The 17,532-nt window shown below is 40.6% G+C and overlaps 1 protein-coding gene across 1 annotated transcript in view; it reads left to right on the top strand.

Annotated features, from left to right (window-relative positions):
* FAM117B (family with sequence similarity 117 member B) overlaps positions 1-16,589 on the top strand; it is a gene marked incomplete at its 5' end in the record, with an annotated part of 28,914 nt that extends 12,325 nt beyond the window's left edge. Inside the window, 6 exons of the mRNA XM_082484087.1 lie at positions 528-620; positions 1,134-1,247; positions 7,014-7,157; positions 8,224-8,449; positions 9,300-9,420; positions 15,981-16,589. Of these exons, the coding sequence (XP_082340213.1) occupies positions 528-620; positions 1,134-1,247; positions 7,014-7,157; positions 8,224-8,449; positions 9,300-9,420; positions 15,981-16,299 (1,017 nt within the window). The 3' untranslated portion in view covers positions 16,300-16,589. The remainder of the gene's footprint in view (positions 1-527; positions 621-1,133; positions 1,248-7,013; positions 7,158-8,223; positions 8,450-9,299; positions 9,421-15,980) is intronic.
* Positions 16,590-17,532: the final 943 nt, after the last annotated feature.

Genomic DNA, 17,532 nt, shown 5'->3' with positions numbered 1-17,532 from the left:
TTGCCTTCCTTTTTCTTGTTCTTCTGAGCAAGAACATGATTTTGAAGCTGTACTGGTGCAGTCTTTCACAATGTTTACGCCAAACTACCCTTGCTAATGTGTCAGAAATAACAAGGTCAGCATCTGTGCAGGAAATAAAATATACCATCTCCCCCAGATTCCGCACTATCATACTGGTTCTTCAGAGCTTTATAGCAGCTTGTGGTACATCTGGCTGTTAATACTGCCTTATGCTCAATAATTTGGAGAGGAGACTAGCACATTCCTGTATTAGAGTAGATCTTAAATTTGTCGTTTGTTTTTTTCCTTTTTTTTGTTTAGTTTGTTTTTGTTTTTAATTACATAGTTTCACTTCACTTTTTCATACTTCACTTGTCAGGGAGGCTTCTAGTCAGTGACTGCTTTTCAGTTGCAGTTCTGAATCTAGCAAATCTAACACTTTTCTCTCTTCTAATTTGTCTCAAAATACTCTGCCAGAAAGTAGGAATTATCTTTCTTTAATTAATCCTGTAATCTTCTTGCTGCAGACAGAAAGTGCCTGGGCTGAAGAATATTTAGAAAAGAAGAGAAGCTCACACAAACGTTCAGCATCGTGGGGCAGCAATGATCAACTCAAGGAGGTCAGAAATGCTATTATTTGAGATACCTTTGGATGACACTTTTTGCTGGTATGCACTGTAACTGTGAGTGTTCAGGAAGGCATGAATATTTTACTGTTTTGCTTTATTATACACATCACGGGCTTGGGAAAAATAAGAAATAGCTATTCATTTGGTATTGATTTCATATAATAATGCAGGACTATTAAAATTTTTAATCTGAGTGTGTGGGAAAGAGAGTGTCAAATGCAGGTGACATTCTTCATTAAAGGAGGAAAACCAGCAGTGACCAAACTACGTTCCAACTTTATGTATTTCAAGTTCTTTCATTAAACCTCCAGAGGTATCTTGTGGGCTTCAGCTGAACTGGTAGCTTACATGGTAGGTTTGCAAGAACTGGAGTCTAATTTAGTGATGGCAATAGTTATGAATGTTGTGGTAGTAAAGAATTTTAAGTAAGTGATGGAGTAAATTGATGAAACTGTGTACCTGAATATATCTGGTGGAATCTAATGTGAATTCTTCCTTTATTAGATTGCAAAATTGCGTCAACAATTGCAGAGAAGCAAACACAGCAGTAGACATCATCGTGATAAAGAAAGACAGTCTCCATTTCATGGTAACCATGCAGCCATTAACCACAGTCAGGTAAAGCTATGCTCTTTTTGGACATATTGGGTAGCTAATACTATTTTAAACTCCTTTCAAGGTTGTGATTTGTCTTAAAGGGGACTTAGAAATACCGTGTGCTGCTAAATATGTTGTAGCTGTAGGTGAATTCTATGAAATAGATCCATTTCCTTTGACTTCAAGTGTATGGGGTCCTGGATCTTTTAGTTATTTGGCTAGGTTGGCTCTGAACTCCCACTTTCAAAGAATTTCAGATAGATCCTTACTTAAAGCAAGAGTCTTAAAGTGCATTCTACAGACTCTACAAAAGGATGGCAGATAAATTCAATCTAAACCAGTAGATTATCTTTTTCATTAAGCATTGCTGTAACAATTAGGAATTTTCATGTATAATATGGCATGGAGCAAACTGGTGGTAAAATTATATACGCTCAAATAAAATTGTTGGGTTTGCTGATTGTGTTTTGTGTCTTGACAATAGCATTTGACTAATCTTATGGTGAACTGATTTAGAGACCTTACCTGACAAAACGCTATTCGATAGGATTTTTATGTACTCTATTAAAAGTGTTTATACTCTTGATGGCTTCATTCAGTCTATGTAAGACTTTTTTTCATGCCTTGAGACTTTAAGTAGTAATCACTTCAAAAATTGTGATGGTTGGGCCACCACGTTCTGTGTGCAGTTGCAGTTTTATCTCAAGACTGTTAATGAGGTCAGGTTCACAGAGGGGTAATATTTTTAGATCACTTGAGAGCAGGTGGAAAAGAATTACAGGCTTTTAGACACAGATCCTTTTTCAAGTCTGTTTTGCTTGAGTAACTTCAAGAAAATCAATAGGAAACTTTGGTCATTTTTTCAGAAGAAAGCTTCCCTTCCTCCTCCCTGATATCTCATGAATGTATATTTATGATAACACACAATTACTTCAACAGTTACAAAAAGAACGAATCCCTCACAATTGCCTTACAAGTCAATGTAGTTGACTTGTAGAAACTTGTAGAAACCGTGGAACTGTCAGTGTTGTGAACTGAGAAAGTGCTCAGCAGTGAAGCTTCTCTGCAAAATTAATCATATTCCCAATTACTACTGAAACACAGTTAACATTGTTTTAATAAATATCATACTTTGATACCGTTTAATGAAAACTGTTTCCTTTCTGCTGTTCCATCCTTCCAGAAATAATTTAGGCCAGGGAGGGAAGCTCTTGTGACAGCATGTGTCCTGCTCTACAGGTACTTACCCATTCTGATAAAGGATGAAATAAAAAAATAGAAGGGAGAACCATACATTTTCTGACATAAGAATTTGGGAATTACTTCATACTAAAATCTTGAAACAGAAACTGTTTCCTTCTCTTCTGTATAGCAGAAGAACAGGTTGAATTTGAAGCAGGCTGTCTGCTACAAATTCCTACATTTTGATCTGCTTTACTGAAGTACAGATGCAGTATAGTATGCTGCTAGTCTTGCTGACTGCAGTAGCTCAAGTCAGAACAGTCCAAAGTGATGAAAGAAGAAAGACAAATAAACAACCCAATCCCTTTCTCGGTTTTTTTTTGAGAAAGCTTATGAAAATTGGTGAGATGCATTGGGGGCGGTAGGGGGGAATTACAGGTCAAAATACTTGATGCAGGTACTTTGTCCAAATATGAGAAACTTGTTTGAAGATTTGTTCTGTACTTGTGGGCAGTTGAGGCATTTCAAACAAAGAAGTGTACTGAGTAACTTTTGGTATAGGCCTTTCAGTACACTGGAGAATTACATGGAGTCTTAACAGGTTTGGCTTGGTATTCTACAAATCTGTAAGTTTCTGAATGCTAAGCTATTGTCACTTTAACATAGATAACCTTAGTGGGTTTTAATCTTGAGAAAGAACAGTGATGCTACTACTCTGAAAAATACCACCCCCCAAATTATGTATATAAATTTTTTTTGCATCATAATTATTTATTATGCTTATGAAATTTTGCTTCTTGTATGGAGGTCTCTTGCATTCTGTCAAATTTTAGAGTATGTGAATAAAATATTGCACAACAGATAATTAGGTTTCAGGCTTGTGAAAGGGACTATAAAACATAAACTGAGGCAAAGCAGCTTTTCCAGCATTGTGTTACAAAACAAACCATTGTTTTTCTTGGTAAATTTTGTGCCAGCTGTGTTGAGCTACTTGTGGAGGGGCAAAGTTACAGAAGGCTTCAAAAAGAGTAAGCGAAGGATTAGATTAATGACATTTAAGAGGCTGCTTTCTATGTCAGAGTGAAAATCTGTAACTGTAGGCATCAAGGGCAAAGTTCCTGGGCTTTCTCATTCCTTTCTAGAGAACTGCTAAACTAGAATTTCTGGCAGCAGCTCAGTTCCTGCAGGATTTGTGGGAAGGGCTGTGTGGAAACACTTGCAGTTAGTGATTAGAATATTTAGAAATTTTTTTACGTTGCCAACTTGAAGGAAACTTGTAGTTGTTGACTCTAGAGGGTCATACAAAGATTTCTGAGTTCAAGGAGTTGGATTCCTGACAAGACCGAGAAAATGTGTTGGGAAATTGCCTCAGTAATCCCTTCACAGAGGCCAGGTAAACTGTTTAACATTTTGGAAATGGCTTACTCTTCTAGTTAAAATTAAGAGAAGGAATTCAGTGGATTTATTTCCTCTTTTCTTTCCTACTAATAAACAGTTAAGCTTTTCCACAATTCTTGGGTTTTACCAAAATTCTTACAGTGGTTCTTACCACCTATGATTGGTTTTGAAGAAGGAAATCCACACAGTCTCTATGGAATAAGCTTGTTAGCTATTCCTGTCCCTCCACTTGGAATTAGGAAATATTTGGTGTGAGGAACTTGATCAAGTCCTTGCTGCTAACTACATTTTTTTCCAGAGCAGTTGAATGTTGTTTGTTAGGTTGTTTTCTTTTCATGATGCCAGAAATGTTCCGTTCTGCCTCTCTTTACAGGAAGAGGGATTTGCAGAAAGGTCATAGCTGGCTCAGGTGATCTCTGGATGCTTCTGAGAACGTTGGATTTTGAATTAATTCCATGTTAATAAATCTGTAAATAGGAGTCAAACCAATGGGATTTTCCGTTATTCTCAGTGTTAATATAATGGAGAAACTAGAATTTAGGCCAGAGCTGAAGCCAGATGGAAGAATAAATTGATTAGGTCTTTCAAAATAATCTTTTTTTCCTCAGTGCACTCGGCTGATGTTATGCTGCTACTTGATACTATGAACCATTAAGGCCCCACCTTTCACTTTCCTAGGAAGCATATGTCCTTTATGTCTTACCAATTGGTTGATCCTTAGCAAACACTAATATTGAGACCAACTGCATACAATTTGCAGTGGGGTTTTTTGTTTCACTCTTACCACCTTACATAGGTAGAACGTTTCATTTTTAGAGTGGAATTACTGTGATGCATTCAACCTTGAGGTGGTGTGATGTTAATATCCAAAAGCATCAAAAAACCTTGGGTTCTATTTAAAGGTTTGTTGTTTGAAAAATTGGAAGAGCTTGGAGCATTTTTCTAAAATGCGTATGAACAACTTATGAAATATGGGTGATAACAAATCTATCTCATGAGTTTATGCCATGCCTGCAAGTTTCAGGACTCTAACTGTCCCACACCAAAACTCCCTGACAGTGTATTATTATGTGAGGACTGTAATTATTGTCAGCACCTTGCTTCATTTTGTGCCTTCCCAAATATGCAGATGAGCAGTCAAAGGTTGGTAGCCTATTCCTGTATGTCAGAGGCCAGCTCCATGCAAATCTCTGTGAAGGCAGTATTTCTGATATTGTGTCTTGTTTCAAGGCTGATTGTTCCACCCCTGTAAAGGGTAGAACAGCATCCTCCAGCACTCTGGGTTAACAAGTCATACTCAAGTCATGTACAGAATACTGTTTCTCTTGGAAGTGAAACATGCTGTATTAAACCATAATGAACTCTGTTGAAGCAACTTGTGCTTTTCTACTTTGAGCTCTTCAAACAGTACTATGATTCTAAGAATTTCTGTGGTACGCAATCGTATTTAAAAGATGGAGAATTGTCATGTTTTGCTAATGGCTGCTGAAATCTTAGACAAGCATACTTGTGTTCTGCTTTCTACTTTTTAATAAGTTCAGTTTGTCCTAAGAACATGTATATTTAATAACTGTATGCATAAACAGTCTTTATTAGTGCCTAAACTTGTGCTGATATACCTGTATTATGACTGGATATTGACCTGTATTATTTTACTGGATTGTCGATCCAAGGCCTTGTTTGGAGCAGAATTAGCAGGGTTGCTTTCTCAGACTTCCTGGTGCGCTTCTCCAGTGGTTTGTTTTCTCTTTTTCATCTTCAGGCAAGACTTTTGAAAGTCTTTCCAAGTTTGGCCATTATGAGAATGTTTAGTTGTTGTTGACATAAACACAGTCACAAGCATTTCCTGAACAGAAGCTTTTGTAGTTCTTGTGCAAGCCGCGCTCTCTCGCTTTTTTTTTTTTTTTTTTTTTTTTTTAAATAGCTATCCTAATGCTTTGGTAAAGCAAACTCAATATAATTCATAAGTTTCGCCACCTTAGAGATTTGTGATTGTGAGAATAAGTCTGCGTTATGATCTGCACTTAAAATTCTCTTGTTCACATTAATTTTTTTAAGGTAATTTTTCTTCCAGACAAATTTTATGTGGTTTTTGAGAATTCACATGCAAAGTTGCAATGCTTTGGTGTCTGTCTATGCACAGTCTTGTTACCTAGAGGAAAAATAAAAAACCCCACAAACAAACCACTTTGAAGACTGTGTGAGAATGGTGCTGTCCCTCAATCAGTAGAGATGTTCTCAATCACAGCACACTAGACCATAGAGTCTAGGAATTTGACACAGGAATTCTACTGTGACTTTAAGTGTCATGCTGTTCTTTGAGTTGAACTAAATGTTTGCAGGAAGCTTTCCATTATCTCTAGTAGTGCCCTGAATAATCACCAGGAGCCTGTGTTGAAGTTTAGAGTGGAATCTCCTAATGTTCTGGTAGCGTGATTTTTAATAGAGGAGAGGATGGCTAATGGAAAATACGGGAAATCACAAAGTTGTGGTGTACCAAAAGGGGCTTCAGTAACATGTTTTCTGAGAATGGCGTTTTCATGCATACTTTGAAACACTGGATTTTTAAAATGCTAATCTTCATTCTAAAGCAACTATGTATTAATATTTGGGTTTGGGATTTTATTCTTTCTGTGGAAATCTTCCTAAGTTGTTTTGTCAGCCTTTTGTTCTGGCCTAATATATTTACTATGTTTGTCTTCGTTTCTAGCATAAGTGCAATCTTGCAGTTGTGGAATAATTTTCCTTCTGCATGTGTCGTGTTACTGTAGGTGACAGCAGACTTCCATTAAAATAATTTTAATGAAATCACAAATGGTAAATCCAACAGTGAAGGAAGTGAAACTGTTACAGCTCACTTCAGAAGGAATGTGAATATATTTTAAAGGCTTCAAAATTACTTACATTTAAATGCTTACTGTTAAATTTTCACTTGTAAAGCAATGTCAAGCTGGAGGCAGACCACATCAAGGGAAAGTTCTGAGACTAGATTGTTGAAAGCTTTTCCTGCTAGAAATTAGATTTGAAACAAAATTCAGGTTGTCTGTGTCTTCATTTAAGGCATCCGTTTTAACACCATTGCTATCATTTGATATAAATCCTTGATACTGTGGTGTAGATTTGTTCTGTTTAAAGGCTCACTTTTGAGTAGAAACACTGTTATGTAAGTAAATCTATATTGCTTTCTCACTGTCTCTGGTTCTTCAGGCTCCCATCCCAAAGAGTGCTCTTGTTCCTGTGATACCTATTACCAAATCAACAGGATCGCGATTCCGAAACAGTGTAGAAGGACTGAATCAGGAGATTGAGATAATAATTAAGGAGACGGGAGACAAAGAGGAACAGATTGTTGTATGTATCTGCCACCATGATTGCTTTCTATAATTATTTTGCTTTTGCTTTGAGGTTTTTTTAAGTCATAAGCTTTATTTTGCACAGTTTTTGAATTAAATGTCTGGAATTAATTTTGCTTTCTTTAGTAAAGGTAGTTGAAAAGTCTCTTGGAAAGCAAAAAGAAGTAAGGAGTTGAAGCTTAAATCTGAACCTTTTTTGTTTGTGCTTACTGTGATGTAATTAGTTTTACAATAAAATAAGAAATATCAGTAAAATGGGGAAAAGACAAAAGGTCTGTTTTGAGAATTTTTGTAGTAACTTTTTCTTTACTTTGCCCATGCTGAACTGTCCCCATCCCAGTTGAAGAATAACTTGCCCATTTTAACTTTCATTTTATTTTTAGGTATTTTTAGAGGTAAATTTAGTAATAAATCAGAAATACAGGCCACGAAGATGATTAAGGGACGGGAACATCTTTCATATGAGGAGAGGCCAAGGGAGCTGGGACTCTTCAGCCGTGAGAAGAGAAAGCTCAGGGGATCTTATCAATGTGTAAAAATATCTGATGTGCAGGAATGAAAAGGAGGGAACTGGACTCTCTTCAGTAGTGTCCAATGGCAGGGCAAGGGACATAAATGAAAAAGCATTAAATTCAATTTAAACACAAGAAAAACACTTTTCTGTTTTTTTTTTTTTTTCCACTTTCAATGCGTGAGTGTACTCAAAACTGGAGCAGGTTGCCCAGAGAGGAATCGCTGTCTGTGGAGGTAGTCAAAAACCGACCTGGACACAGTCCTGGACAGACTGCTCTAGCTGATTCTGCTTGAGCAGGGGTGTTGGACTAGATGATCTCAAGAGGTCCTTTCCAACCTCAGCAATTCTGTGGTTTTGTGAAATCTTGCAAACTGTTGTCCTTAGCTTCTGAACCTGGCTTTTTTTATGTTCTCTTGGAGTCTTGTGTAACGAATAGAATTTTCTACTTCAAACAGTTTATGAAACTCAAAAATCCCTTCAGCATTACTGGATTTAAAGAAATTGCTAACCAGACAAAAGCAGCCATCTGATACATTTTTATTTTTAACAGCCTCAAGATATTCCAGATGGGCACCGTGCACCACCTCCATTGGTTCAGCGTAGTAGTAGTACTCGCAGCATTGATACCCAAACACCTGGTGGAGCAGACAGGGGTAGTAACAACAGCAGCCGCTCCCAGTCAGTATCTCCAACCTCATTTCTTACCATCTCTAATGAAGGCAGTGAGGGAAGTCCATGTTCTACAGATGATCTTCTTGCTGATTCCAGAGATAAAGGTACTGTGTAACTTTAAAAGTTCAACAATGCTAAACTTTAACTTACTTCATGTTCATCCACATAGCAATAAGAGAGTGGTTTTGTTTCACACATCCATGGAGAAATGGTAGAATGTTTTTTTTTCTTTGTAAGTGATCTGTTGTTTTTTTGGTTTTTGTTTTGTTTTGGTTTTTTTTCAAAATTGCTCCAAATACCATGTGTGCACACATATCTAGTGCTCTGTAGTTGAATCTGGATAGATGTGACTGAGGAATGTGCTTCCCAAACAAATTTTTGTTTTAAAATAATAAATTCTTCAAGTACTTATAAGCATGTTGAAGAAGCAATAAAGCAATAGTGTACAGCAACAGGTGGAACAGCGAAGTAGGCTAGTCCTGTTGCTTCTAGGAGGTATTTTGTATGATCTCGGACAAAACAGGCAACCTTCTGATTTAACTGTTTGGGTTTCTTTAATTCTTTTTTTTTTAACCAGAAACCTTCTGAGATATACTAGGTGAATTTTACAATTTAAGATAAACCTGTGCTGGTTTTTAAGGAATATGGCTTCTGCCCGTTTCTTTTGACTAGATGGTGACAGCACAGGACTGTAGATTCAAATTTGCAGTTACAGAACTGGAATGAACAAAGATTGCAGAAGAGCCTGAAAATGGTATAAGGAGAAATAGAAAGGAGGAGAGGGATTGAGATAAGAAAGCTTATTTGCAAATGAAGACTTAGAGGCGAATGAAAATCTTTCTTAATTTTACAGCATTGATAATGAAGCGGGTTCCAATTTGGGGAGCATTTAAAGATTGTTATTGGTTTTTATAGTGTGACACATTTAAGTAATGAGATACTCTGTTCCTGCAGAGAATGGGAATAATTCTCCCTTGCCAAAATATGCTACCTCACCAAAACCGAACAACAGCTACATGTTCAAGCGTGAACCTCCAGAGGGCTGTGAAAAGGTGAAAGTCTTTGAGGAAAGCTTGTAAGTTGATCTTTACTGCCTTTAACATTCAGAGGTACCTGTTGGTTTGTTGATATTTTGTGTCAGATCAAAATTATACGTTCAGCTACTAAAACCATTCTAACAGCCTGATCTCTTTGACTACATGCTGGTATATACACATGCAATTTTTTGCCGAATTTTGTGTTAAAATCAAAACCTTGAGAGACTTTTTTTTTTTTTTTTTTTTTTAAAACTAGCATAACCTGAGAGTATGTCTTTTACCTGGTAGGTGGTGGGGGAGGAACTTGAATAATCAGGTACAGAGAGATGTACTAAGAAGCTGTAATGCAGGTACATCAGCTAATATTTCATGGCTTTACAGGCACATCCAATAACCTAGACTCTGAAGACCATATTCTTTTCAGCTACATCTATGTAGCTGTGAAACTTTTAGTGACAAAGGAGCAAATTTGGCCCTGAGTATTTAATGCTTTGGTCGTTCTGAAGAAGCTGCCTTCTGTCATTTGGGAATATTCTGTGGGTTCTCTGTTATTATTTTCAGTGGAGTTTTTATACCCTTATGTCACTTGGATGCAAGAATCTTAACCTATAGTTTAAAATTTCATTTCATCAGGCAAGGAGTATCATTTGGTTGTAATTCTCTTATTCCTGTATTATCTCAGCAGTGCCATGTAGTATAAGTAGTAATTATAAACATTATAGCTGCCTTTATGTATTTTCCATCTCTGATCTCTGCAAATGGATTTTGAGAGGTCTCTATCGCCTCTTCATAGCAATGTGGAAGGGGTTACAGTAACTTAAGTTACCTGTTTCTATTTTAGTGGGTAAGCTATGTTGCCAACAGATTAGATATTCTTCACTTGCTCCAAGAACATATTCTGTTGTGATTTGACTTGCATTTGCATTTCTTTTTGGATGTCCTTGCTACATAGCTGAAGGATTCTTCTGCTGTAGAGCAAAACAGGCTTCTAATGAAGCTTCTGGCAGTTCTTAGACACTGTGGTCTCATGCAAAAATCTTTCTCGCATCCGGTACTTGCATTCCACATGTACGTGGAATACATGAGTGTAACTATTTAAAGCTCAGCCTTTGTTTAACATTATTTCTATTTGAAGTTTACAGGATTTTCATTTGGGGAAAAAAAATTATAAATGGGGCTGAATTACGGAATCATGGAATTTTCAAAGTTGGAAGGGACCTCTAGAGATCATCTAGTCCAACTCCCCTGCTAAAGCAGGATTGCCTAGAGCACATTACTCAGGACTGCATCCAGGCGGGTCTTGAAAATCTCCAGAGAAGGGGACTCCACAACCTCCCTGGGCAGCCCGTTCCAGTGCTCTGTCACCCTCACCGTAAAGAAGTGTTTCCGTGTATTTGAATGGAACTTCCTGTGTTCTAACTTGTGCCCATTACCCCTTGTCCTGTCACTGGGAACCATTGAAAAGAGCCTGGCTCCATCCTCCTTCAACCCACCCTTTAGGTACTTGTACGCCATAATAAGGTCTCCCCTCAGCCTTCTCTTCTCCAGGCTAAAGAGTCCCAGCTCTCTCAGCCTTTCCTCATAAGGGAGATGCTCCAAGCCCTTAATCATCTTAGTTGCTCTTTGCTGGACTCACTCCAGCAGTTCCCTGTCCCTCTTGAACTGGGGAGCCCCAAACTGGACACAGTATTCCAGTTGTGGCCTCACCAGTGCAGAGTAAAGGGGGAAAATGACCTCCTTTGACCTACTGGCCACACTCTTCCCTATGCAGCCCAGGATTCCATTGGCCTTTTTGGCAACAAGGGCACATTGCTGGGCCATGGATAATTTACTGTCTACCAGGACCCCCAGATCCTTCTCCTCAGAGCTACTTCCCAGCAGGTCTGCCCCTAACCTATACTGGTGCTTTACGTTCTTCCTCCCCAGGTGCAGGACCTTGCACTTGCTTTTGTTGAACCTCATTAGGTTCTTCTCTGCCCAGCTCTCCAGACTGTCCAGGTCACGCTGGATGGCAGCACGGCCCTCTGGGGTGTCAGCCACCCCACCCAGTTTGGTATCATCAGCAAACTTGCTGAGGATACACTCTGTCCCCTCATCCAGGTCATTAATGAATATATTAAACAAAATTGGACCAAGTATTTACCCCCGGGGGACACCACTGGTTACAGGCCTCCAACTAGACTCTGTGCCGCTGATCACAACCCTCTGAGTTCTGTCCCGCAGCCAACTCTCAATCCACCTCACTGTCACCTCATCTAGCCCATACTTCCTCAGCTTCCTAGTGAGGATGTCATGGGAGACAGTGTCAAAAGCCTTGCTAAAGTCAAGGTAGATGACATCCACGACTCTCCCCTCATCCAGCCAACCAGATATAACATCATAGAAAGCTATCAGATTGGTCAAGCACGATTTACCCTTGGTAAATCCATGTTGACCACTTCCAATAACTTCCTGTTCCTCAACATGTTTGGAGATGACATCCAGAATGAGTCGCTCCATTACCTTCCCAGGGACAGAGGTGAGACTAACTGGTCTGTAGTTCCCTGGGTCCTCCTTCTTGCCTTTTTTGAAGATCGGAGTGATGTCGGCCTTCCTCCAGTCCTCAGGCACCTCTCCTGTTCTCCATGACCATTCAAAGACGATGGAGAGTGGTCTAGCAATAACACCTGCCAGCTCTCTCAGCACTCGCAGGTGCATGCCATCAGGGCCCATGGACTTGTGAATGTCCAGCTTGGCCAAGTGGTCTCTGACACGGTCCTCCTCAACTGAGGGAAAATCTTCCTCTCTCCAGACCTTCCCCTTTGCCTTCAGAGTATGGGATTCATGAGGGACAGCTTTAGCAGTGAAGACCGAAGAAAAGAAGGCATTCAGTAACTCTGCCGCCTTTGTGTCTTCCACCACTAGGGCACCTGTCTCATTCACCAGTGGGCCTGCATTTTCCCTAGTCTTCCTTTTTCTATTGATATACTGAAAGAATCTCTTCTTATTGTCTTTAACTGCAGTCGCCAAGCTGAGTTCTGATTGAGCTTTGGCCCTTCTCATTTTCCCCCTACATAGCTTTCTTATATCTTGATAGTCCTCATAAGTTGCCAACCCCGTTTTCCAGAGAATGTAAACTTTCCTTTTTTTCCTGAGGTCCAGCCAAAGTTCTCTATTTAGCCAGGCTGGTCGTCTTTCCCGTCTGCTCGTTTTTCGAGACATGGCCTTCTCCTGTGCTTTTAAGAGCAACTGCTTGAAGTATGCCCAGCCTTCCTGGGCACCTTTGCTCTTCAAAACTGCCTCCCAAGGGACACTCTCGACCATGCTCCTAAACAGGCTAAAGTCTGCCCTTCAGAAATCCAAGGTGGCAGTTCTGCTGGCTCCCCGCCTTGCTTCATCAAGAATTGAAAATTCTATCAATTCATGATCACTCTGCCCAAGGTGACCTCCAACCTTTATATCCCCCAGAAGACCTTCTCTGTTAACAAACAGTAGGTCCAGTAGGGCACTTCCCCTAGTTGGTTCCTTCACCAGCTGTGGTAGGAAGTTGTCTTCCACACACTCCAGGAACCTCCATGACTGTTCCCTCTCTGCTGCGTAGTATTTCCAGCAGACGTCTGGGAAGTTGAAGTCCCCCACAAGAACAAGGGCAGATGATTGTGAGACCTCTGCCAGCTGCTTGTAGAATACTTCATTGGTTTCTACATCCTGATTGGGAGGTCTATAACAAACTCCCATCACAATGTCTGCCTTATTGGCCTTCCCCTTAATTCTTATCCATACACACTCAACACTTTCATCCACACTGTTAAGTTCCAGACATTCAAAACTGCCCCTAACAGAGGGCCACCTCTCCTTCTTTGCCTATCCCTTCTGAAAAGTTGGTAGCCATCGATTACAGCACTCCACGTGTGTATGTCCTCCCACCACGTTTCTGTGATGGCAACTATATCATAGTTTCCTTGCTGTACAATGGCCTCCAGCTCCTCCTGTTTATTCCCCATGCTGCGTGCATTAGTATAGATGCACTTCAGCTGGGCTAATTGTCCTGCCACTTTCTTGGGGGGACAAGCCCTAATTTGCACCTGATCATGCTCGGACACTACTGTAGTTACCAAATTATCACTACCCCTCATGTCTCTGCTGCCAAACAATTCACCATCCCCCACCATCACTGGGACAGGCTGCAAGACCTTGCTAACACTTTTACCCAGAAGCACTGGTATGCTTCTCCCAGGCACCACTTTTGTAATCCTGGTTTCATCCCCATCCCCCTTCAAACCTAGTTTAAAGCCCTATAGATGAACCCTGCTAGCTCTTGTCCCAGGATCTTTCTTCCCCTTTGGGTTAGGCTTCCCCCACCTGTTGCCAGCATGCCTGGCTTCCTGTAGATCAGCCCATGATCAAAAAAGCCAAAGTTCTGCCGGATACACCAGTCTCGGAGCCAGGAGTTAATTTCCTGACTCCTCCTATTTATCCCCTCGTCAACCCCTGCAAATGGTGGGATAGAGGAGAACGCTATTTGTGCTCCTGATCCCTTAACCAGCCATCCCAGGGCCCTAAAGTCATTCTTCATTGCCCTTAGACTTCTGGTACCTACCTCATCACCACCTACCTGAAATATCAGTAGTGGGTAGTAATCTGATGTCTTAAGCAGGGAAGGGAGTTTTCTCCTTATGTCCTTAATTCTGGCCCCAGGGAGGCAGCTGACTTCCCTGTGGGATGGGTCCAGTCTACAGATAGGGCCCTCTGTTCCCCTCAGAAGGGAGTCACCTACTACAATTACCTTCCTTCCTTCCTTCCTTTATTGGTTGAGGAAGTCCTGAGGCGGCGGGGTGGGTGCCCAGCACTGGGCACCTCACTGGATGGATCATCCTTTCCATCCTCAATCGCCTGGTCTTCGATTTCCAAAGCCCTGTACCTATTCTGCAAGGGCAATTGGGATGGTGAGGGGGGCTGTGAGGGGTTCCGCTTGCCTCTCCAAAGAGGGATCTGACTCCGCTCCCCCTTATCCCTTCTCTCCTTCTGCCTGGTGACAGGAGGGAAGGGGATCACCCACTTCCGATGGAGCCTCTTCCTGTTGCCTTTGCCTCAGGGTATGGCTCACCAATCTATTTCACTTTCACAGTCTCTGATAGTTCTTAACCTTTCTACCTCTTCCTTCAGTTGGACCACCTGCCTGAGCAGATCATTTACTTGATCACACCGTATGCGACTCTGGCTCCCTGCGAGTGCAGTGCCAGGCTCAGGCATTCATTGCAGCCCGACACCTGCACAGCCGCATGCTTTCGTGGGAGCTTGGTCTGAGTTCCCACATTCTTTCTCGCAGCAGCTCTTGACCATTTTGGGTGCATGTTCTTCTCTTGTGGCGGGAAGTGATGAATCTCTGCTGTCAGCTTCTTGCTAGCCCTGAGCCTGTGCCCCTGCATGCCGATCTTCCTCTGCTTGCACTTACCCAGCTTGCGCTCAGCTTAGACACAGGGCTTTCAGTGACCTACCTGTGAAATGTTTCACCCTGTTCGCCCCCTCCTGCTGCGGTGCTGCAGTGATGGCCTGGGTGACGCCCACTGGCTGCCCACGTGCTGGGTGCACAGCAGCCGTATTTCATGAACAGAATTACTTTTCAGAATGGAGTATCTCCTATAAGAGTCGACTGAAAGTTTGACTTGATTGGTCTAGTAGAAGACAGAGAGGCGTATGGCTGTCTTATTAACACACAGAAGAGAGGGGAAGGTTATAGACTAAAGGACAATGCTGGCAAAAAGAAAAACTGAGTATAAATTTCTAATGGTTATTTTCCAGCTGGGAAGAAAGGCTTTGGAACAGATTCCCATAGTTTGGTCTTAAAGTTAGGCTCGCTTAGTAGATTTACGTTGCAGAGTTAGAGATAGACACAAGATAGAGAAGTGTTCCTGTGCTATCCATAGTTTCCCTTTCAGCTCTGTCTTTTATAAAGCGTGCCTCTGAGTTGGTTGAATTATATGCTGAGATGGCAAAACTGCAAATCAGGGTCTAAATGTGTGTTCCATACTTCCTTCCCAGGTTATAGGCACTTAATTGTGAGCGACACTGGGAATACTACATTTTACTCTCTGCATTGTGTTTTTACATAAGATGGGCTCATCGTTTACAGAAATTCAGGCCATGCTCAGGTGAACACGTAAAGGAGGCAAAAGTCTAGAAAAGGGCATCCCCCTATAATCATGAACAGCTCTGAGATATGCAATATTACAAACATTGTTATGCCGTCCTTCTTTCACAAGGCTTGCTATATGAAGCGTGTCTGTGTGGGGGGAAGAACTTCTTGGGTTGTGAAGGTTTCTGGAGAACATGATCAAGAATACTTATGCTAATTCATGGACAATCTGCAACAAGAAGTTAGTGTCTTCCTTTGGTTTGGAGACAGCCTGCCTTAAGAACATGGTGTTTATCTTGTATATGTAAGCAAGCAGTAAACCATCTTGTCATTTGCCATGTGGTGGGAGCGTCATTAAGGCATTATTGAGTAGCTGAAACCTCAACTTGTCTCTGGTGATGTCTTCAGTAATACATACCTGCCATTGACAGAATTTGATTGTTCAATGTAATTTTAAAACTATTGTGTGTATTTTATTTCTAGGCCAAAGCCATTGCATGAAATTCCAGCTTTCTACTGCCCTGACAAGAACAAAGTGAATTTCATTCCTAAAAGTGGCTCTGCTTTCTGTCTTGTTAGCATCCTCAAGCCACTTCTTCCCACGCAGGATCTTACACTTAAGAGCACGACACACAGCCTGACTGTCTCCTCCAGCATGACCTCCGGTTTGTTACAGCCCATTTCTATGGCTTCCTTGTCTACAAACACAGATCAAGACAGGATCTCTCGTGGAACAAGTACAGTAATACCACAGACTTCTATACTCCAGCAATCCGGACATATTGAGGAAGCTGAAGGATAGATTTAGATTGTCTTGACATTTTTCTGGGCAACTACTGGGAAAATACCAGAACCAGTGACTTTGTGATCACACTGTTTGCATTGTTTTAACAATTTGTGGCACTGTCATAATTGAACTGTTTGTATAATTGACAGTTTGGTAGCACATTGAGAAGTTCAGGAGGATGCAGCAGCTGATACTCTGTTGCACTTTCTGCTTATGAAGACTCCGGTTCTGTTTCTCTCCTGCTTTTTTAAACACTGGTGAAAACAAAGACTGTCATAATCTTTTGCCGTTTGAAGGACCAGTTGTTGTGATGGTATGTGTCCTTTGACTTTTTTTCCCATTAAAGCAAAAATCTCAAGACCAACCAGCTGATCCCATTTAACATTGTAATCTGCAGAGGGAGGGGTAATCGGATGGTTTTGCAAGATGTCTTTTGTATGAAAATGTGTATTTTGTAACAAAAATTTGCCTTTTCTGGTGCGTAGCAGATGGTGTTTAGAAGACACTTTCCTGGTAATGATATTTCCCCCCACCCCTTTTTTTTTTTTTTTTTTTTTTTTTTTTTTTTTTAAGTGAAGGTTCTTTTTTACTTGGCTGTTTTACAGCTGTTGGGACCAAAGGATTGCTGAAGTATTTCAGTAGTCTCAAATTATGTGACCTTGCTGAACAGCCTCAGCCCTAAACAAAATAAGATGTTAATACATTTGAAACTTTTAAAACAGAAGAGTATTCAAAAAGCAGTGTTAGTATATAGTGTACATTTTTTTGATAACGGAAGTTTATGCTTCAGGTAAGTCACATTCTTACAACTCCTTCCTTCACAGAATTCCCACCAGTGTTGGTTTATTGGCTGGAAAAATGCATTTTAAAGCACTTGCCCCAGTATTGTTCTATTTGTCCATAGAATTTTTGTGCAGGGGTGGGGAAAAAACATGTTATCCTCTTGCTTGGTATTCTTTCTTCCAGAAAATGTCACTTGCCTCTTACAGGCTTGTTTGGCTACTTATGGAGTTAGTCAGCCTGAATCATTAATCACTCTTGGCACAAATTTGCTCTGATGTGACTCATCACTGTATTATAGACCCTGGCTACATAATACTGAAATATCTGTGCATGATTTCCTCCATTTTGTCATAGTGGTGTTTTGCGTGTCCATTGAAGGTGATGATTTGCCAGGCATGTTATCTGTTACAGAGAAGTTTACAGCAGCATATGCATTTTCCCCTTTTGACTAGCAATGTAGGTTGG

The sequence above is a fragment of the Vanellus vanellus genome (assembly GCF_965231255.1).
Source record: "Vanellus vanellus genome assembly, chromosome: 5".
In the NCBI taxonomy this organism is placed as follows: Eukaryota; Metazoa; Chordata; class Aves; order Charadriiformes; family Charadriidae; genus Vanellus; species Vanellus vanellus.
Note: the sequence above shows the minus strand (reverse complement) of the source record. Positions and strands in the feature narration are given on the sequence as shown.